This window comes from Mustelus asterias, chromosome 4 (genome assembly GCF_964213995.1).
Source record: "Mustelus asterias chromosome 4, sMusAst1.hap1.1, whole genome shotgun sequence".
Taxonomy (NCBI): domain Eukaryota; kingdom Metazoa; phylum Chordata; class Chondrichthyes; order Carcharhiniformes; family Triakidae; genus Mustelus; species Mustelus asterias.
In genome coordinates this window covers 54,097,991-54,114,335 of record NC_135804.1, presented here as the reverse complement: position 1 = coordinate 54,114,335, position 16,345 = coordinate 54,097,991, and the positions used below count along the sequence as shown (strand labels likewise).

The 16,345-nt window shown below is 46.3% G+C and overlaps 1 protein-coding gene across 1 annotated transcript in view; it reads right to left on the bottom strand.

Annotated features, from left to right (window-relative positions):
• LOC144493109 (receptor-interacting serine/threonine-protein kinase 2-like) overlaps nt 1-14,551 on the bottom strand; it is a 36,149-nt gene extending 21,598 nt beyond the window's left edge. The window contains exons 1-7 of the mRNA XM_078212011.1: nt 14,322-14,551; nt 11,621-11,933; nt 10,864-11,009; nt 9,750-9,799; nt 9,253-9,411; nt 7,227-7,303; nt 1,921-1,993 (exon numbers count right to left, since the gene is read on the bottom strand). Coding sequence (XP_078068137.1) covers nt 1,921-1,993; nt 7,227-7,303; nt 9,253-9,411; nt 9,750-9,799; nt 10,864-11,009; nt 11,621-11,933; nt 14,322-14,551 — 1,048 coding nt within the window. The remainder of the gene's footprint in view (nt 1-1,920; nt 1,994-7,226; nt 7,304-9,252; nt 9,412-9,749; nt 9,800-10,863; nt 11,010-11,620; nt 11,934-14,321) is intronic.
• Nucleotides 14,552-16,345: the final 1,794 nt, after the last annotated feature.

Genomic DNA, 16,345 nt, shown 5'->3' with positions numbered 1-16,345 from the left:
CAGATAGAGTTTTCTGTAAAACACCTGGGCGAGTCGACGCTGGTGAACCCAGTTCCCTCAGTGAAACTGAAGCAAATAGCCACAGAAACAACAAATCTAGCATTCCTGACCTTATACTCTCGGGCAAATTCAACAGACTCTAAATAGGTAAACAGGGGGTCTTGTGCACTGGATAGCGTACCTCGAGCCACAAACTCCGGGTTCGAGTCCCACTCCCGGACTTGATGGCCTCGGAAGGTACATTCATTACCTGCCAAACAGGTTGACTATCCACCTGTAAATCCTTCTGATACAGTAAGGGCAGGAGAGACTCCTGGGTCAGCCATGCTTGGTGTGGAGTGGCGCCCCACTGGCGACGAGCTAGCAAACCCTATTCAAGGTAAATAGACTAGGAATGGAAGCAGACATGAGCAAATGCTTTGTCTGCCTTGTGTGTTATTAAACATGGGAAGAGAGAAGAGGAAATAGTTCAAAGACAGCTTGGGGAAAAAGTCATCAATCTGAAATGTTAATTCTGTTTCTCTCTCCACAGATGCTGCCAGACCTATTGAACTTTTCCAGCATTTTCTGCTTTTATTTCAGATTTGCAGCATCCTCCTGGAGATTCAAAGATTCTTTTGCTAAAAGCTTTGTGCAGCTGAAGAGATATACAAAACAGAGAAACCGGTTTCAACTCAGTCAGAGCATCCAATCGCTGCTTCAAATCTAGTTTCAAAATTTTGATGAATGCTTCTTCTGCCCAATTAGACAAGACTAAAGTTTGGTTGTCTGATTTTTTTAACTTGTTCAGTATTTATGGTCATTGCTCAAAATAAGAGCCCTTGGTGCCCCAGCTAATCTGAGGCCTGGTAGACACTGTTGGTGAGCACAATTAGTCAGTGCCGTGGAAACCGCGAGTGGTCCATTTTTCTGGTTTTGGTTTACACTGGCGGTGATTTTTGATCGGCTTGGCATTCAAAGGCCCTCATCGGAACGGGAGCCTGATGAAAATCATCATCACGTCTGCCGGTTCACTGAGCAGCTAACACATTAGAATCCCTACAGTACTGGAGGAGGCCGTTCAGCTCATTGAGACTGCACCGACCACAATCCCACCCAGGCCCTATTCCTGTAACCCCACATATTTACCCTGCTAATGCCCCTGACACTAAGGGGCAATTTAGCATGGCCAATCCACCTAACCTGCGCATCTTTGTGACTGTGGGAGGAAACCGGAGCACCGGGAGGAAACCCATGCAGGCACGGGGAGACTGTGCAAACTCCACACAGTGACCCAAGGTTGGAATTCCTGGCGCTGTGAGGCAGCAGTGCTAACCACTGTGCCGCCCTGGGAACATATCACTTACTTCCCCACCACCATCCCCTCATCTCGCCACACTCAGTGATGCTGCATGACACAGGAAAGGTCAGAATTATAAATACTAACGAGGTTTCAGGAGCTGCTGAGTGTTGTAGCTGTAAAATTAAATATCAGAGAGCAAGATCAGTTCGAAATTCTCTGCTTTCCTCATTGCCAAGTGGAGCCCGAATTGATTAGGAGGCACAGAGAGGGACTGTGCTGGATGGTTGGTGGTCTGCTCTTGGCTATGACACCTCTGCACTGGGTGCTCAGCTCTTAGCTATGACATCTCCAGTGCTGGGTTTGATTTTAGTTGAAACACCTCCTGTGCTGGGTGGTCCCTAAGGAAGCAGCAGTGGGTGGGGGCAGTTTCACAGCGCCAGTTGTTGGGTGGGGAGTGAGGGAGGGGTGGCTGCAGGGGCTCACTGTAAGATCTCTTGACAAAGAATATTAAAAATGATGGATCTGAAGGTGAAATTGTTGTCCAATGATTGAAAGGGTGCCCAAGTTCAAAGAAGAATATTGTTCCTTAATTTGGACAGTAATGTGAGTTTGTGAAAGCAGATCCTGATGTTGGTTACCGCAGAGGTCACAGGTGGCTTCGCTGGATCCTGGAGTGCTCCGGTCAATATACCTATCCACAAGATGTGGCACCTGCACAGCAAGAAAAGTGAAAAGATCAGAAGAAACACAAGACCCACAACTTTACACCGAGATACTGTCAGCTTCCCCTCTGGACTCTAAGCTGCAAAAATGTCATGCAGTGCCTCCTTCCAAATCCTCCAACCTCCTGGCTGCCTCAATCAGGGCAAATTACAGTGTTTTCTTCTCCAACTCACGCCTTGTCATGCCTTCAAAGCTGTGCACTCTCCTCCTCCCGATTCTTTCTACAGACTTTACAAACTTAACATCACCCATCTTAATTCACCTGGGGCAGGCTTCATTTAATTGTTATTGAGGAGGCTTTCATAAGTGCAGTCCATGCCAACAGTGAATAAAACTCCCGGATTTTCCAAAGATGTACAGGTTAGGTGGATTAGCCATGATAAATTGTTCGGGAGGCATTCGGGAGGCAGAGACAGTTATAGATAAAAGCTACAGGGAGGCAGATACTCCTGGAAATGAAGATACTTGGGTGACTGTCAGAAGGGGTAAGAAGCAGTCAGTGCAGCGATCCCCTGTGGCCGTTCCTCTGTATAACAAGTATACCGTTTTGGAAGGGGGGGGGGGGCTTACCAGGGGTAAGCCATGGGGTACAGGTCTCTGGCACAGAGTCTGTCCTTGTTGCTCATAAGGGAAGGGGGGGAGAGGAGTAGAGCATTAGTTATTGGTGACTCCATAGTTAAGGGGACACTTAGGAGATTCTGTGGGAACGAGAGGGACTGGTGTGTTGCCTCCCAGGTGCCGGAGTCCATGATGTCTCGGATCGTGTTTTCGGGATCCTTAAGGGGGAGGGGGACCAGCCCCTAGTCGTGGTCCACATAGGCACTCAAGACATAGGTAGGAAAAGGGGATGTAAGGCAGAAATTCAGGGAGTTAGGGTGGGAGCTTAGGGCTAGAACAAACAGAGTTGTTATCTCTGGTTTGTTACCCGTGCCACATGTTAGCGAGGAGAGGAATAGGGAGAGAGAGCAGTTGGACACGTGGCTACAGGGATGGTGCAGGAGGGAGGGATTCAGATACCTGGACAATTGGGGCTCATTCTGGGGTAGGTGGGACCTCTACAAACGGGATGGTCTACACCTGAACCAGAGGGGTACCAATATCTTGGGGGGGAAATTTGTTAATGCTCTTCGGGAGGGTTTAAACTAATTCAGCAGGGGGGTGGAAACCTGAATTGTAGCTCCAGTGTACAGGAGGTTGAGAGTAGTGAGGTAATGGATAAGGTTTCAGCATCGCAGGAGTGTACTGGCAGGCAGGAAGGTGGTTTGAAATGTGTATACTTCAATGCCAGGAGCATCCGGAATAAGGTGGGTGAACTTGCAGCATGGGTTGGTACCTGGGACTTCGATGTTGTGGCCATTTCGGAGACATGGATAGAGCAGGGACAGGAATGGTTGTTGCAGGTTCCGGGGTTTAGATGTTTCAGTAAGATCAGGGAAGGTGGTAAAAGAGGGGGAGGTGTGGCATTGTTAGTCAAAACAGTAAGAGTTTTAACAACACCAGGTTAAAGTCCAACAGGTTTATTTGGTAGCAAACACCATTAGCTTTGCTACCAAATAAACCTGTTGGACTTTAACCTGGTGTTGTTAAAACTCTTACTGTGTTCACCCCAGTCCAACGCCGGCATCTCCACATCATTGTTGGTCAAGGACAGTATTACGGTGGCAGAAAGGACTTCTGATGAGGACTCGTCTACTGAGGTAGTATGGGCTGAGGTTAGAAACAGGAAAGGAGAGGTCACCCTGTTGGGAGTTTTCTATAGGCCTCCGAAAAGTTCCAGAGATGTAGAGGAAAGGATTGCAAAGATGATTCTGGATAGGAGCGAAAGTAACAGGGTAGTTGTTATGGGGGACTTTAACTTTACAAATATTGACTGGAAACGCTATAGTTCGAGTACTTTAGATGGGTCAGGTTTGTCCAATGTGTGCAGGAGGGTTTCCTGACACAGTATGTAGATAGGCCAACAAGAGGCGAGGCCACATTGGATTTGGTACTGGGTAATGAACCAGGCCAGGTGTTAGATTTGGAGGCAGGTGAGCACTTTGGTGATAGTGACCACAATTCGGTTACGTTTACTTTAGCGATGGAAAGGGATAGGTATACACTGCAGGACAAGAGTTACAGCTGGGGGAAAGGAAATTATGATGCGATTAGGCGAGATTTAGGATGCATAGGATGTGGAAGGAAACTGCAGGGGATGGGCACAATTGAAATGTGGAGCTTGTTCAAGAAACAGCTACTGCGTGTCCTTGATAAGTATGTACCTGTCAGGCAGGGAGGAAGTGGTCGAGCGAGGGAACCGTGGTTTACTAAAGAAGTTGAATCTCTTGTGAAGAGGAAGAAGGAGACTTATGTAAAGATGAGACATGAAGGCTCAGTTAGGGCGCTTGAGAGTTACAAGTTAGCCAGGAAGGACCGAAAGAGAGAGTTAAGAAGAGCCAGGAGGGGACATGAGAAGTCTTTGGCAGGTAGGATCAAGGAAAACCCTAAAGCTTTCTATAGGTATGTCAGGAATAAAAGAATGACTAGGGTAAGATTAGGGCCAGTCAAGGACAGTAGTGGGAAGTTGTGCGTGGAGCCCGAAGAGATAGGAGAGGCGCTAAATGAATATTTTTCATCAGTATTCACACAGGAAAAAGACAATGTTGTCGAGAATACTGAGATACAGGCTATTAGACTAGACAGGATTGAGGTTCATAAGGAGGAGGTGTTAGCAATTCTGGAAAGTGTGAAAATAGATAAGTCCCCTGGGCCAGATGGGATTTATCCTAGGATTCTCTGGGAGGCTAGGGAGGAGATTGCAGAGCCTTTGGCTTTGACCTTTATGTCGTCATTGTCTACAGGAATAGTGCCAGAAGACTAGAGGAAAGCAAATGTTGTCCCCTTGTTCAAGAAGGGGAGTAGAGACAACCCTGGTAATTATAGACCAGTGAGCCTTACGTCTGTTGTGGGCAAAGCTTTGGAAAGGATTATAAGAGATAGGATTTATAATCATCTAGAAAGGAATAATTTGATTAGGGATAGTCAGCACGGTTTTGTAAAGGGTAGGTCGTGCCTCACAAACCTTTGAGTTCTTTGAGAAGGTGACCAAAGAGGTGGATAAGGGTAAAGCAGTTGATGTGGTGTATATGGATTTCAGTAAAGCGTTTGATAAGGTTCCCCACGGTAAGCTATTGCAGAAAATACGGAGGCATGGGATTGAGGGTGATTTAGCGGTTTGGATCAGGAATTGGCTAGCTGTAAGAAGACAGAGGGTGGTGGTTGATGGGAAATGTTCATCCTGGAGTTCAGTTCTAGTGGTGTACCGCAAGGATCTGTTTTGGGGCCACTGCTGTTTGTCATTTTTATAAATGACCTGGATGAGGGCGTAGAAGGATGGATTAGTAAATTTGCGGATGACACTAAAGTCGGTGGAGTTGTGGACAGTGCGGAAGGATGTTGCAGGTTACAGAGGGACATAGATAAGCTGCAGAGCTGGGTTGAGAGGTGGCAAATTGAGTTTAATGCAGTAAAAAGTGAGAGGTGATTCACTTTGGAAGGAGTAACAGGAATACAGAGTACTGGGCTAATGGTAAGATACTTGGTAGTGTGGATGAGCAGAGAGATCTCAGTGTCCATGTGCATAGATCCCTGAAAGTTGGCACCCAGGTTGATAGGGTTAAGAAGGCGTACGGTGTGTTAGCTTTTATTGGTAGAGGGATTGAGTTTCAGAGCCATGAGGTCATGTTGCAGCTGTACAAAACTCTGGTGCGGCCGCACTTGGAGTATTGCGTACAGTTCTGGTCACCGCATTATAGGAAGGATGTGGAAGCATTGGAAAGGGTGCAGAGGAGATTTACCAGGCTGTTGCCTGGTATGGTGGGAAGGTCTTATGAGGAAAGGCTGAGGGACTTGAGGCTGTTTTCGTTAGAGAGAAGAAGGTTAAGAGGTGACTTAATGGAGGCATACAAGATGATCAGAGGATTAGGTAGGGTGGACAGTGAGAGCCTTTTTCCTCGGATGGTGATGGCTGGCATGAGGGGACATAGCATTAAATTGAGGGGTGATAGATATAGAACAGATGTCAGAGGTAGGTTCTTTACTCAGAGAGTAGTAAGGGCGTGGAATGCCCTGCCTGCAACAGTAGTGGACTCGCCAACATTAAGAGCATTTAAATGGTCATTGGATAAACATATGGATGATATTGGAATAGTGTAGGTCAGATGGGCTTTAGATTGGTTTCACAGGTCAGCGCAACATCGAGGGCCGAAGGGCCTGAACTGCGCTGTAATGTTCTATGTTGTAAATAAATTCTATAGGTATATGAAGAGAAAAGGAGTGGTGAAGACAAATGTAGGTCCCTCACAGTCAGAAACAGCGGAATTTATAATGGGGAGCAAAGGAATAACTGACCAACTAAATACATACTTTGGTTTTGTCTTCACAAAGGAGGACACAAATAACGTATCAGAGATGTTGGGAAATAAAGGGGTTTGTAGGAGGGAGGAACTGAAGGAAATGAGCATTAGCAGAGAAATGGTGTTAGGGAAATTGATGGGATTGAAGGCTGATAAATCCTCAGGATTTACATCCCAGAGTACTTAAGGAAGTGGCCCGAGAAATAGTAGATGCATTGGGGGGGTCATCTTGCAAGATTCTATAGACTCCTCAACATTTCTGATATGTAATGTTTTCTGGACTGAGATGAGGAGAAATTTCTTCATCCAGAGAGTGGTAGGCCTGTGGAATTCGCTACCACAGAAAGCAGTTGAGGCCAAAATATTGTATGATTTCAGGAAGGAGTTAGATATATCACTTGGGGCGAAAGGGGATCAAAGGATATGGGGGGGAAGGCGCGATCTGGCTATTGAATTGGATGATCAGTCATGATAATAATGAATGGTGGAGCAGGCTTAAAGGGCCAAACGGCCTACTCCAGCTCCTATTTTCTATGTAAACTGTACCTGATGTGTCACAGTCAGCACTGTGCTATGGTAAATTGTATCTGTTGCGTCAGTCAGCACGGTGCTATGATAAACTGTACTTGATGTGTCACAGTCAGCACGGTGCTATGGCAAACTGTACCTGTTGCGTCAGTCAGCATGGTATTATGGTAAACTGTACCTGTTGTGTCACAGGCAGCATGGTGCTATGGTAAACTGTACCTGTTGCGTCAGTCAGCATGGTATTATGGTAAACTGTACCTGTTGTGTCACAGGCAGCATGGTGCTATGGTAAACTGTACCTGTTGGGTCAGCGTACGGATTGCAAATTGAAGCTCCTGTTCATTGGACTGTTTTAGTTCAAGATCATATACGCACTCTGTGACAAAAGAGGTACATCAGCTGTAAGTGTTGAAATATTCTCAATCCGGCCATTGTAATGAAACACTGTAACCTCCTCACCGATCACCGCAGATCAGATTGACTCTCTCATTTGAGAGCATTTCCACTTTGATCCACAGACCGACTGCCTCTCATGCCAAACCATTTCTAATTGGTTCCGCAGACTGACTATCCAATTTCCAGGCCCTTTCTATCTCACCCGGGACAGTCCTTTCGTGTGTCCCTTAAAATTGCACTCAGAGTCTTAACTATGTTCAAGGACCACAATTTGCAAAATCGAGAGATTGATCCCATGTAAACAGGCAAGGCCTTTGCTTTCCAAAATGGTGGCAGCTGGGCCGTGTGTTAATGAGGCAGTAAATCTACCAGCTCGATCCTGACGCTGTGATAGTGTGTATTGGAGACTGTGCAATACACAAGGCTGAAGGATATATATTTTCCACAAGCAACTGCATCGCTGTTAGTGACTTACGAAACAGCAAAGGCCAAGAGATGGCATCAAATGTTACGGATGGAATCAAACATAGCAGATAAAAGATGGTTGTAGATGGTGAAAGGTGGAGGCTGTGAATATTACTTCTCAGCAATTATCAGAGTAATTGCTGCCTGAGCTATCTCATGATTGTGTAATGTTTCATAAGGTGGACCTTACAACCTCGCTCGCCCCAAAACCAGAAAATCCTGCTGAAGGTCAATGTACCTTCCCCTGCTCCTCCGCTCGTCCGCTCCGATTCCCGTGGCGGGCGAGCGGTAAAATTTCGAAAATGGGGGGAATTTTACCATTTTGAGTCTAAGTGCCGAATCTGGGCGTCAAATATATCAGCGCCTGGAATCCTCTTTCCAGCGCGCCCATACGCGTTTTGCTGGCTCCGGCCCGATCCGCGCTGTGGGCGGGGCTTAGCGCTGGCGGACCGATCGGAGCTCTGAACTGTGCATGCGCAGTTTGAAAAAAATCTGACAGCGCGCCTGGGTGCGAAAAAAAGCAGAAAGCAGAGAGAGCGGCTCTCTGACGTTCATCCTCTGGTTGGGGTGGGTGGGTGGGGGTGGGGGAGGAGGGGTGGGGGTGGTGACCGATCATCCCCGGGGGGGGGGGGCGGGATGGAGAGGGGGTGTGACGTCTCATCCTCTGGTCGGGGAGGTTCCGCTGCCTGTCTGTGGCCGATCCCTCCTGGCACCGTCACTGGTACACTACCAGCCACAGCCATCTCTCCCGCTCTCTTGCAACTGCAGGGAAGAGTAATCTGTGGCTGGTAGTGTACCAGTGATGGTGCCAGGAGGGATCGGCCACAGACACGCAGCGGTACCCCCCAGACCAGAGGATGATACGTCACACACCCCCCCCCCCACCCCCGGCCCAGGGGATGATCGGTCACACCCCCTCCCCTCCCACCCCCCTCAGAGGATGAGACGTCACTCCCCCTCCCCTACCACCCCCCCCCCCCTCCCAGGGGATGAGACGTCACACCACGCCCCACCCCCACCAGGGGATGAGACGTCACACCTCCTCTCCTCCTCCCACCCCCCTCCCACCCCGACCAGAGGATGACCTGGGTCAGAGAGCCATTGCAGTCTCTGACCCCGCTCTTCGGAGGCTGCAGCGGCGGCTTCAGACTTTTATTTTGCAGGTCGGTTACAGCTCAGACGCGGATGGGGCCAGAAGACAGTAACGTGGGACTTGGCGGTAGAGTTGGGCGCGCGGTTCATTAAGTCGATTTAAATGCATTAAGTCGATTTAAATGCACCCGATTTGGACGCGGGCCGGCCCCGCGCCCGAATCAGGTGTCGGTAAAGGCGTGATCTGCTCGGATTCAGGTGCAGATCGCGTTAAAGGCCCGATGCCCAACTTTACCGCGATTTTGCGCCCGAAAACAGGCGCGAAGTTTTGATAAAATCAGGCCCATAATGTCTGTGACTGTAAATACATACTTAAAAAGGTCGGACGTTCATCAGGGTTCTCACGCCAACATTTTTCCATCAAGTCAACAAGTACTTCAGATGATTCCGGTCTTTCAATAGGAATATCCTTAATGTCTGGCCGACCACCATTTTCCACACAAAGTTTTAAGTGCTGGGAATTTACAGCATCTGGGAGACAGAAACATCATTGAACAAATGGCACAAACTCGGGACCAATCGCTATACAATGAGACAGCAGTGTTTCCGTATCAGTGAACAGGCAAAATATCACAACCTGAAGTTGCACAAACTCGTCTACACTTGCTGTTCAATAAAACGTTGGCTCTTCAAGTTTGGAATTTTAAAAACTGGCCATTTCCCCAATACATTTCTCAACGAGTGAACTTTTCACAAAGCTGCAACTTCTGATGACAATGGAAAGATGAAAAGTAACATTCACTTCATTTTACAGCACTAGCTCCTCCGCATGCCCTCAGCCACTAAAACACATAATCCATCGGACTTACTTTTATAAGGCGTTTGACAGGTTAGTATCTCCCAGATGACAATTCCATAGCTACAAGATTATAAATAGAAAAAGGTGAGCTGAAAAATGCAGTTATCAAAACATCTCCAGCAGGGAATGACATGTTTTAATTCTTGGACAAAACACGGTACACAAAGTGTGACAGACATATCAAAACTTTTACTTATTAGCAGATCTCTCATGACATTGCTGGACTGTGGATGAAGTAAGGGAAAAAACTCAAAATAAAGTTCTGAGTGCTATCTAGGAGGTAGTGCATGGAAGGTCCACTGGGCAGGTTCCTGGGGTGAAGGTTGTTTTACGATGGAAGACTGACTAAACTGGCTCTATAATCTCAGGCGTTTGGAAGAATGAGAGATGACCTCATTGAAACATTGTAAAGGGATTGATGTGTTGTTTCCCCTGGCTGGGAATCTGGAACACGAGGGCATAAACTCAGGATAAGTGGGCAATCATTTAGGACAAGAAATATTTCCAGTCAGATTTCTTTATCCCAGAGGGTTGTGGATGCTCCATCGTTCAATACATTTAAGGGTGGGATAGACAGGTTTGTGATTTCTCAGGGAATCAAGGAATATGGGGAGTTGAAGCCTAAGTTCAACCACGGTCGTATTGAATGGAGGAGCAGGCTCGAGGAGCCATATTGGCCACTCCTGCTCTATTTCTTGTGTTCTTATCTAATGACCTGTGCTAGAAAATGTGCGCACAAGTTACTTTGCAACTTGCTATCCAGGCATAATATCGCTATCGAAACAAAAATGCAAGTGAGGGAATCTCTGTAACCAGCCATTGGTCCACAAGGCCACAACAAAGTGAAATCTATCAGAGCTGTCTCAAGAGTCAGCTGTGCTACCAACATAGCTGTCCAATCTCACAACAAAGCGGCTCCAGCAAGAGTCAATATCCCGAGAGGAGGCAAGAGAACTGAAAGGACAACCAGGTATTGCAGAGATGGTTGATGCCCCTTTTTGTATTTGTGAGTTGGTTGAATGATACTTGGGGACTCATTGGTCTAATGAACTGTTGAAACCAGACTTCAGAAACACAAGACAAAATTCTGTCAGTATTACAATAGAGAAACTTTTCTAACTTACCTGTATACATCATACTTCACAGCTTTTCTGGTATTGATGTCTTTGAAGCATTCGGGTGGCATATAATATAGTGTGCCCTCAATTTCGCTATTGATGCTATGCTGGCCGGTGGACCTCCGCCATTTTGCCAGGCCAAAATCACAGATCTAGGAAGAAAGAAAGAAAGATCAGACATGAGACACATGATTTGAAAGAAGACTTGGAGCAAGAAAGTCCCTTTTCACTCAGGCAGGAGTGTAAAATTGGCCAAGTCACCTAACATTTGTGGAAGCTTTCCCACAAATATAACCGGATGATTTCATGGCTATATGGCAGTTCGAGGCAGCTTCTGTACAAGGTGCTTTGCTATTTGTGACTTTGTTTCTGGTGACTCTATCCTCCTCAATGATTGGGGAATGCATATTCAGCACAGTGAACATACAGTTATTGTACAAGCCTCACCCTCCTACCCAACAGCTTGGCATAGGTCCTGCTTCCAAGCCCCAGGTTCATGTTGCAGATTGTAATGCAGTATATTTATCCCAAATGTTAACTTGTCTTTCCACCTAGTAGATGCTGACTGATCTGCTCTGCAACATTTTCGGATATGATTTTAGATTTCTGCCATTTGCCGTTTTTTTTTCCTCTCTGTTTGTTTTGCAGATACTGGCTCCAGAGAGAAGCCACCATTTCTCAAATCTTCCCAAGGCAGTCAGTGATGGCAATATTAATGGTTCTTTAGAATAGTGCATCAAGCTTGACCTTATATTCAATTCACCTTAACCCGATAGTCCTTGTTCAGGAGAATATTGGCAGGTTTCAGGTCATGGTGAAAGAGGGCTGGCTTGAGGTTATGTAGGTAGTTCACTCCTAAAGCGATCTCATATGCAAAACGCAGGCGAAGAGGCCAAGGGACGGCATAGTGCTCAAGGAGTTTATCCAATGATCCATTCTCCATGAATTCAGTTACCAAGCCAAGCGATGGAGTTCCATTCCCCAAGGACCATTTAGTGAATCCATATAGCCGAAGAACGTGCTCAAATTGTGCCTTGTGCATCTTCTCTGCTTCTTCCAATAACTCACGCGCATCACTGTAATAGCATGCAGGTCACAAAGAGATGTCACAATGATGCACTTCATCACCAACATAGCTTAAACAGGCAAAATTCCAGAGTCCTATCATTTTACCACAGTGCACCAAGGGCTAAGCACAAGACAACAGTATTGGAGTTCAGATCTGTGAGGATTATGTATAGAAACAATGCAATACATCATCACATTAAAACATCACAACTTAAACATTGATGGAACAGCAACAATTTGTGTTCATATGGCACTTTTAAAATCTCAGAATGTCCCAAAGCACTTCAGAGCTAACTTCACCGGGGCAGACTGGCATAGTGGTATTCCCACTGGACTAGAAATCTAGAGGCCCAAGGTGATGCTCTGGGGACCCAGGTTCAAACCACACCACGGCAGATAGTGGAATTCAATAAAAATCTGGAATTAAAAGTCTAATAATAACCATGAAACCATTGTCATAAAAGCCCAGATGGTTCAGTAATGCTCTTTAGAGAAGGACATTAACTCACGGCAATGTGGTTGACTCATATGTTGAATAGTGTGATATTCCTGTACTCGAATGAATGGCAGCTATGGACCAAATTGACCCAGATAGTTAGGTTTTGTCCATTTTAATGACAAGATATGTCCTAACTATTGTTGAGCAACCTCTCTGGCATTGAAAATTAACTATTGCAAATGTGAAGTCTGAATCCTTCAGCTTTCAATTGCTTTGTTTACTTTCTCTGGGGTTTGTTTATCTCTTTCTCTCTCTCTCTTAATCCAACCTTGTGGAGGTCTTGTAGTGGGTAGCATCTCTAAGCCAAAGATTATGGGTTCAAGTCCCACTTCAGGGTTTGATGGCCTTGGACGATATGTTCATGATGTGACCAAACAGATTAGTTATCAACCTACAATCGTTTCCATTATGGCAGATGGCAAGAGTCTCCTGGATAGCATGCGGTAGCCGCAGTGCAAAAGGACTCCTCCACCTGTAGGTTCTTGCCATAGGCTCTAAGGCAAATATCCTCATTCAAGGGAGTATCAGAAGGAGATTCAAACTTGCTGTCCTTCACTTTATTTTGTTTTCTCTACTCGACTTGACATTGAACTCAATATCCTAATTAATATGTTGCTGGTTGCCATCCTGCACTGTTCTATAATGATCCTTCAATCTGGTTGGACTACGCAGTCAACTTTTTAAAAAAGATCATTCATGGAATGTGGGCATTGCTGGCTGGGCAAACATTGTCCATCCTTGACTATCTAATTGCCTTTTCTCGTCCATTTCAGAGTCAACTACACTGTTGTGGATCTGGAGTCACTTGTAGACAGATTTCCTTCCCTAAAAAACATTGGTGAACCAAATTAGGACAATCATAGAATCCCTACGGTGCAAAAGGAGGCCAGTCAACCCAGTCTTTGCCAACCTCAATCCCACCTAGGCCCTATTCCCGTAATCCCACATATTTACCCTGCTACTCCCCCTGACACTAAGGGGCAATTTAGCATGGCCAATCAACCTAACCCGCACATCTTTGGACTGTGGGAGGAAGCCAGAGCACCCGGAGGAAACCCATGCACATATGGGGAGAACGTGCAAACTCCACACAGTCACCCGAGGCTGGAATCGAACCCGGATCCTTGGCGCTGTGAGGCAGCAGTGCCAACCACTGTGCCACCATGCCATCCACAATCACCAGTGGTTTCATGATTACCATTGGACTTTATTATTGAATTCAAATTTCACCATTTGCTATGGTGGGTCTCTGGATCTCTATCCAGTAACAATACCATGACATCATCACCTCTCCTGCCTGCCCTGTTCACTTAGATCCCAGGTGTGCTATAAAAGGTACATTTTATCTCCCGCATATAGCAATTTTCTGTGCAAACTCTGATGGGGATTGGCAAGGCAGGTCTAATAAACAGCGCCATTTGTTCGTCATCTGCAGTAAATTCTACCCCTTTGCCAACAAATGAAAATGCTGTAAAGTTTTTCGTTTGTTTTAAACAAATTCAGGGAGTGATTCCTGTTTAACTCCGACAACGAACACAGCAGCCCCCAAGTGGGACATTTGCAGCCCTCCTGTAGTGACTTGGAGAGAAAGGCGGATGTCCTCTCTATTAAAATAGGACATTCACATTTCCCCTACCCCCTACACACCCAGCCCAGTTAAGACATCGTCTCCGGAACTCATGTAGGATCAGTGAATGTTCAGCTCCCTGAGTTACACCCTCAAAAGTTATTTCAGTTAGTCACAGAGAACAAACTCTTCACCAATCATTTCACAATAATTTACCAACTCTATTGGGATTTACTGTAAATCCGCAATTACAACAAGCTAATTTCCAGTTATACTCTGCCCACTTCCTTGTTACAAAGTGCGACTACTGGGTAGCTGCAGGCTCCATACTTTCGGTTCATTCTCATTGACTTTATCGCTACCCAAGTGCTCCAGCTCCGGTGCCGCGCTTTGTAAACGTCGCCAAAACCCCCAGAGCCGATGCGCTTCGGCTGCTGCAGGCAGTCGGCATCGATGGAAGTGAAGCGAGAAGCCGGGCAGCCCCCGGACCCGTCCTGAAATTTTTCCAGTGCCAGAGCTGCAGCTGCGAGACAACCCTCCTCTCCCAGCCCCTTCTCCATGCTCAGTGACACCAGCAAGCAGAGGTTGAGACTTTTATTCTCCGGAAATTCCCTCCCCTCCAACACGTCAAACTGCATCATCCATATAAGGTCACGTTCCGGATCATCGACACGGATGCCATCATCTCACGTGAGAACACCATCTACCAGGTACACGGTACCTACTCTTGCAACTCGGCCAACGTTGTCTACCTGATACGCTGCAGGAAAGGATGTCCCGAGGCATGGTACATTGGGGAAACCATGCAGACGCTACGACAACGGATGAATGAACACCGCTCGACAATCACCAGGCAAGACTGTTCTCTTCCTGTGGGGGAGCACTTCAGCAGTCACGGGCATTCAGCCTTGGATCTTCAGGTAAGCGTTCTCCAAGGCGGCCTTCACGACACACGACAGCGCAGAGTCACTGAGCAGAAACTGATAGCCAAGTTCCGCACACATGAGGATGGCCTAAACCGGGATGTTGGATTTATGTCACATTATCAGTAACCCCCACAGCTTGCCTCCTGATCTTGCAGAATCTCACCAGCTGTTCTGTCTGGAGACAATACACATCTCTTTAACCTGTGTTTAATGTTCCCTCCACCCACATTATCTGTACCTTTAAGACCTGGCTGGCTGTAGAGATTTGCATTCTAATTAGTATTCTGTAACTCGATGTTGTGTCTCTGTGCACTGTTGGAAAACAGATTTTCACTCCATCTGACGAAGGGGCAGCGCTCCGAAAGCTTATGGTATTTGCTACCAAATAAACCTGTTGGACTTTAACCTGGTGTTGTGAGACTTCTTACTGTGCTCATCCATATAAAGCAGCAGTTTTCTTAAATCGCCAATGCCACTGTTTATTACTCAACTGTAATTGCCCTGGAGAAGGTGGTCGTAAGCCACTTTCTTGAACAATTGCAAATCTGGTGCAGGTACACACAGAGCGAGCTGTTAGAGACTTCCAGGAACTTGAACCAGTGACAATGAAGGAAAGGCACTGTAGAAGCTAAATACTTTAAGGGCACATTTTGATTTGGCTTTGATTTATTATTGCCACATGTATTACATACAGTGAAAAGTATTGTTTCTTGTGCGCTATACAGACAGAACATACCATTCATAGAGAAGGAAACGAGACAGTACAGAATGTAGTGTTACAGTCATAGCTAGGGTATAGAGAAAGATCAACTTAATGCAAGGTAGGTCCATTCAAAAGTCTGATGGCAGCAGGGAAGAAGCTGTTCTTGAGTCGGTTGGTACGTGACCTCAGACTTTTGTACCTTTTTCCCCAAAGGAAGAAGGTGCAAGAGAGAATGTCTGGGGTGCGTGGGATCCTTAATTATGCTGGCTGCTTTGCCGAGACATCTGCAAGTGTCAACAGAGTCAATGGATGGGAGGGTGGTTTGTGTGATTGGGCTACATTAACAACCTTTTGTAGTTTCTTGCGGTCTTGGACAGAGCAAGCTGTGATATAACCAGAAAGAATGCTTTCTATGGTGCATCTGTAAAAGTTGGTGAGAGTCGTAGCTGACATGCCAAATTTCCTTAGTCTTCTGAGAAAGTAGAGGCATTGGTGGGTTTTCTTAACTATAGTGTTGGCATGTGGGGGACCAGGACAGGTTGTTGGTGATCTGGACAGCTAAAAACTTGAAGCGCTCGACCCTTTCTACCTCGTACCCATTGCTGTAGAGAGGGACATGTTCTCCTTTATGCTTCCTAAAGTCGATGACGATCTCCTTCATTTTGTTGACATTGAGGGAGAGATTATTGTTGCTGCACCAGTTTCTCTACCTCATTCCTGTACTC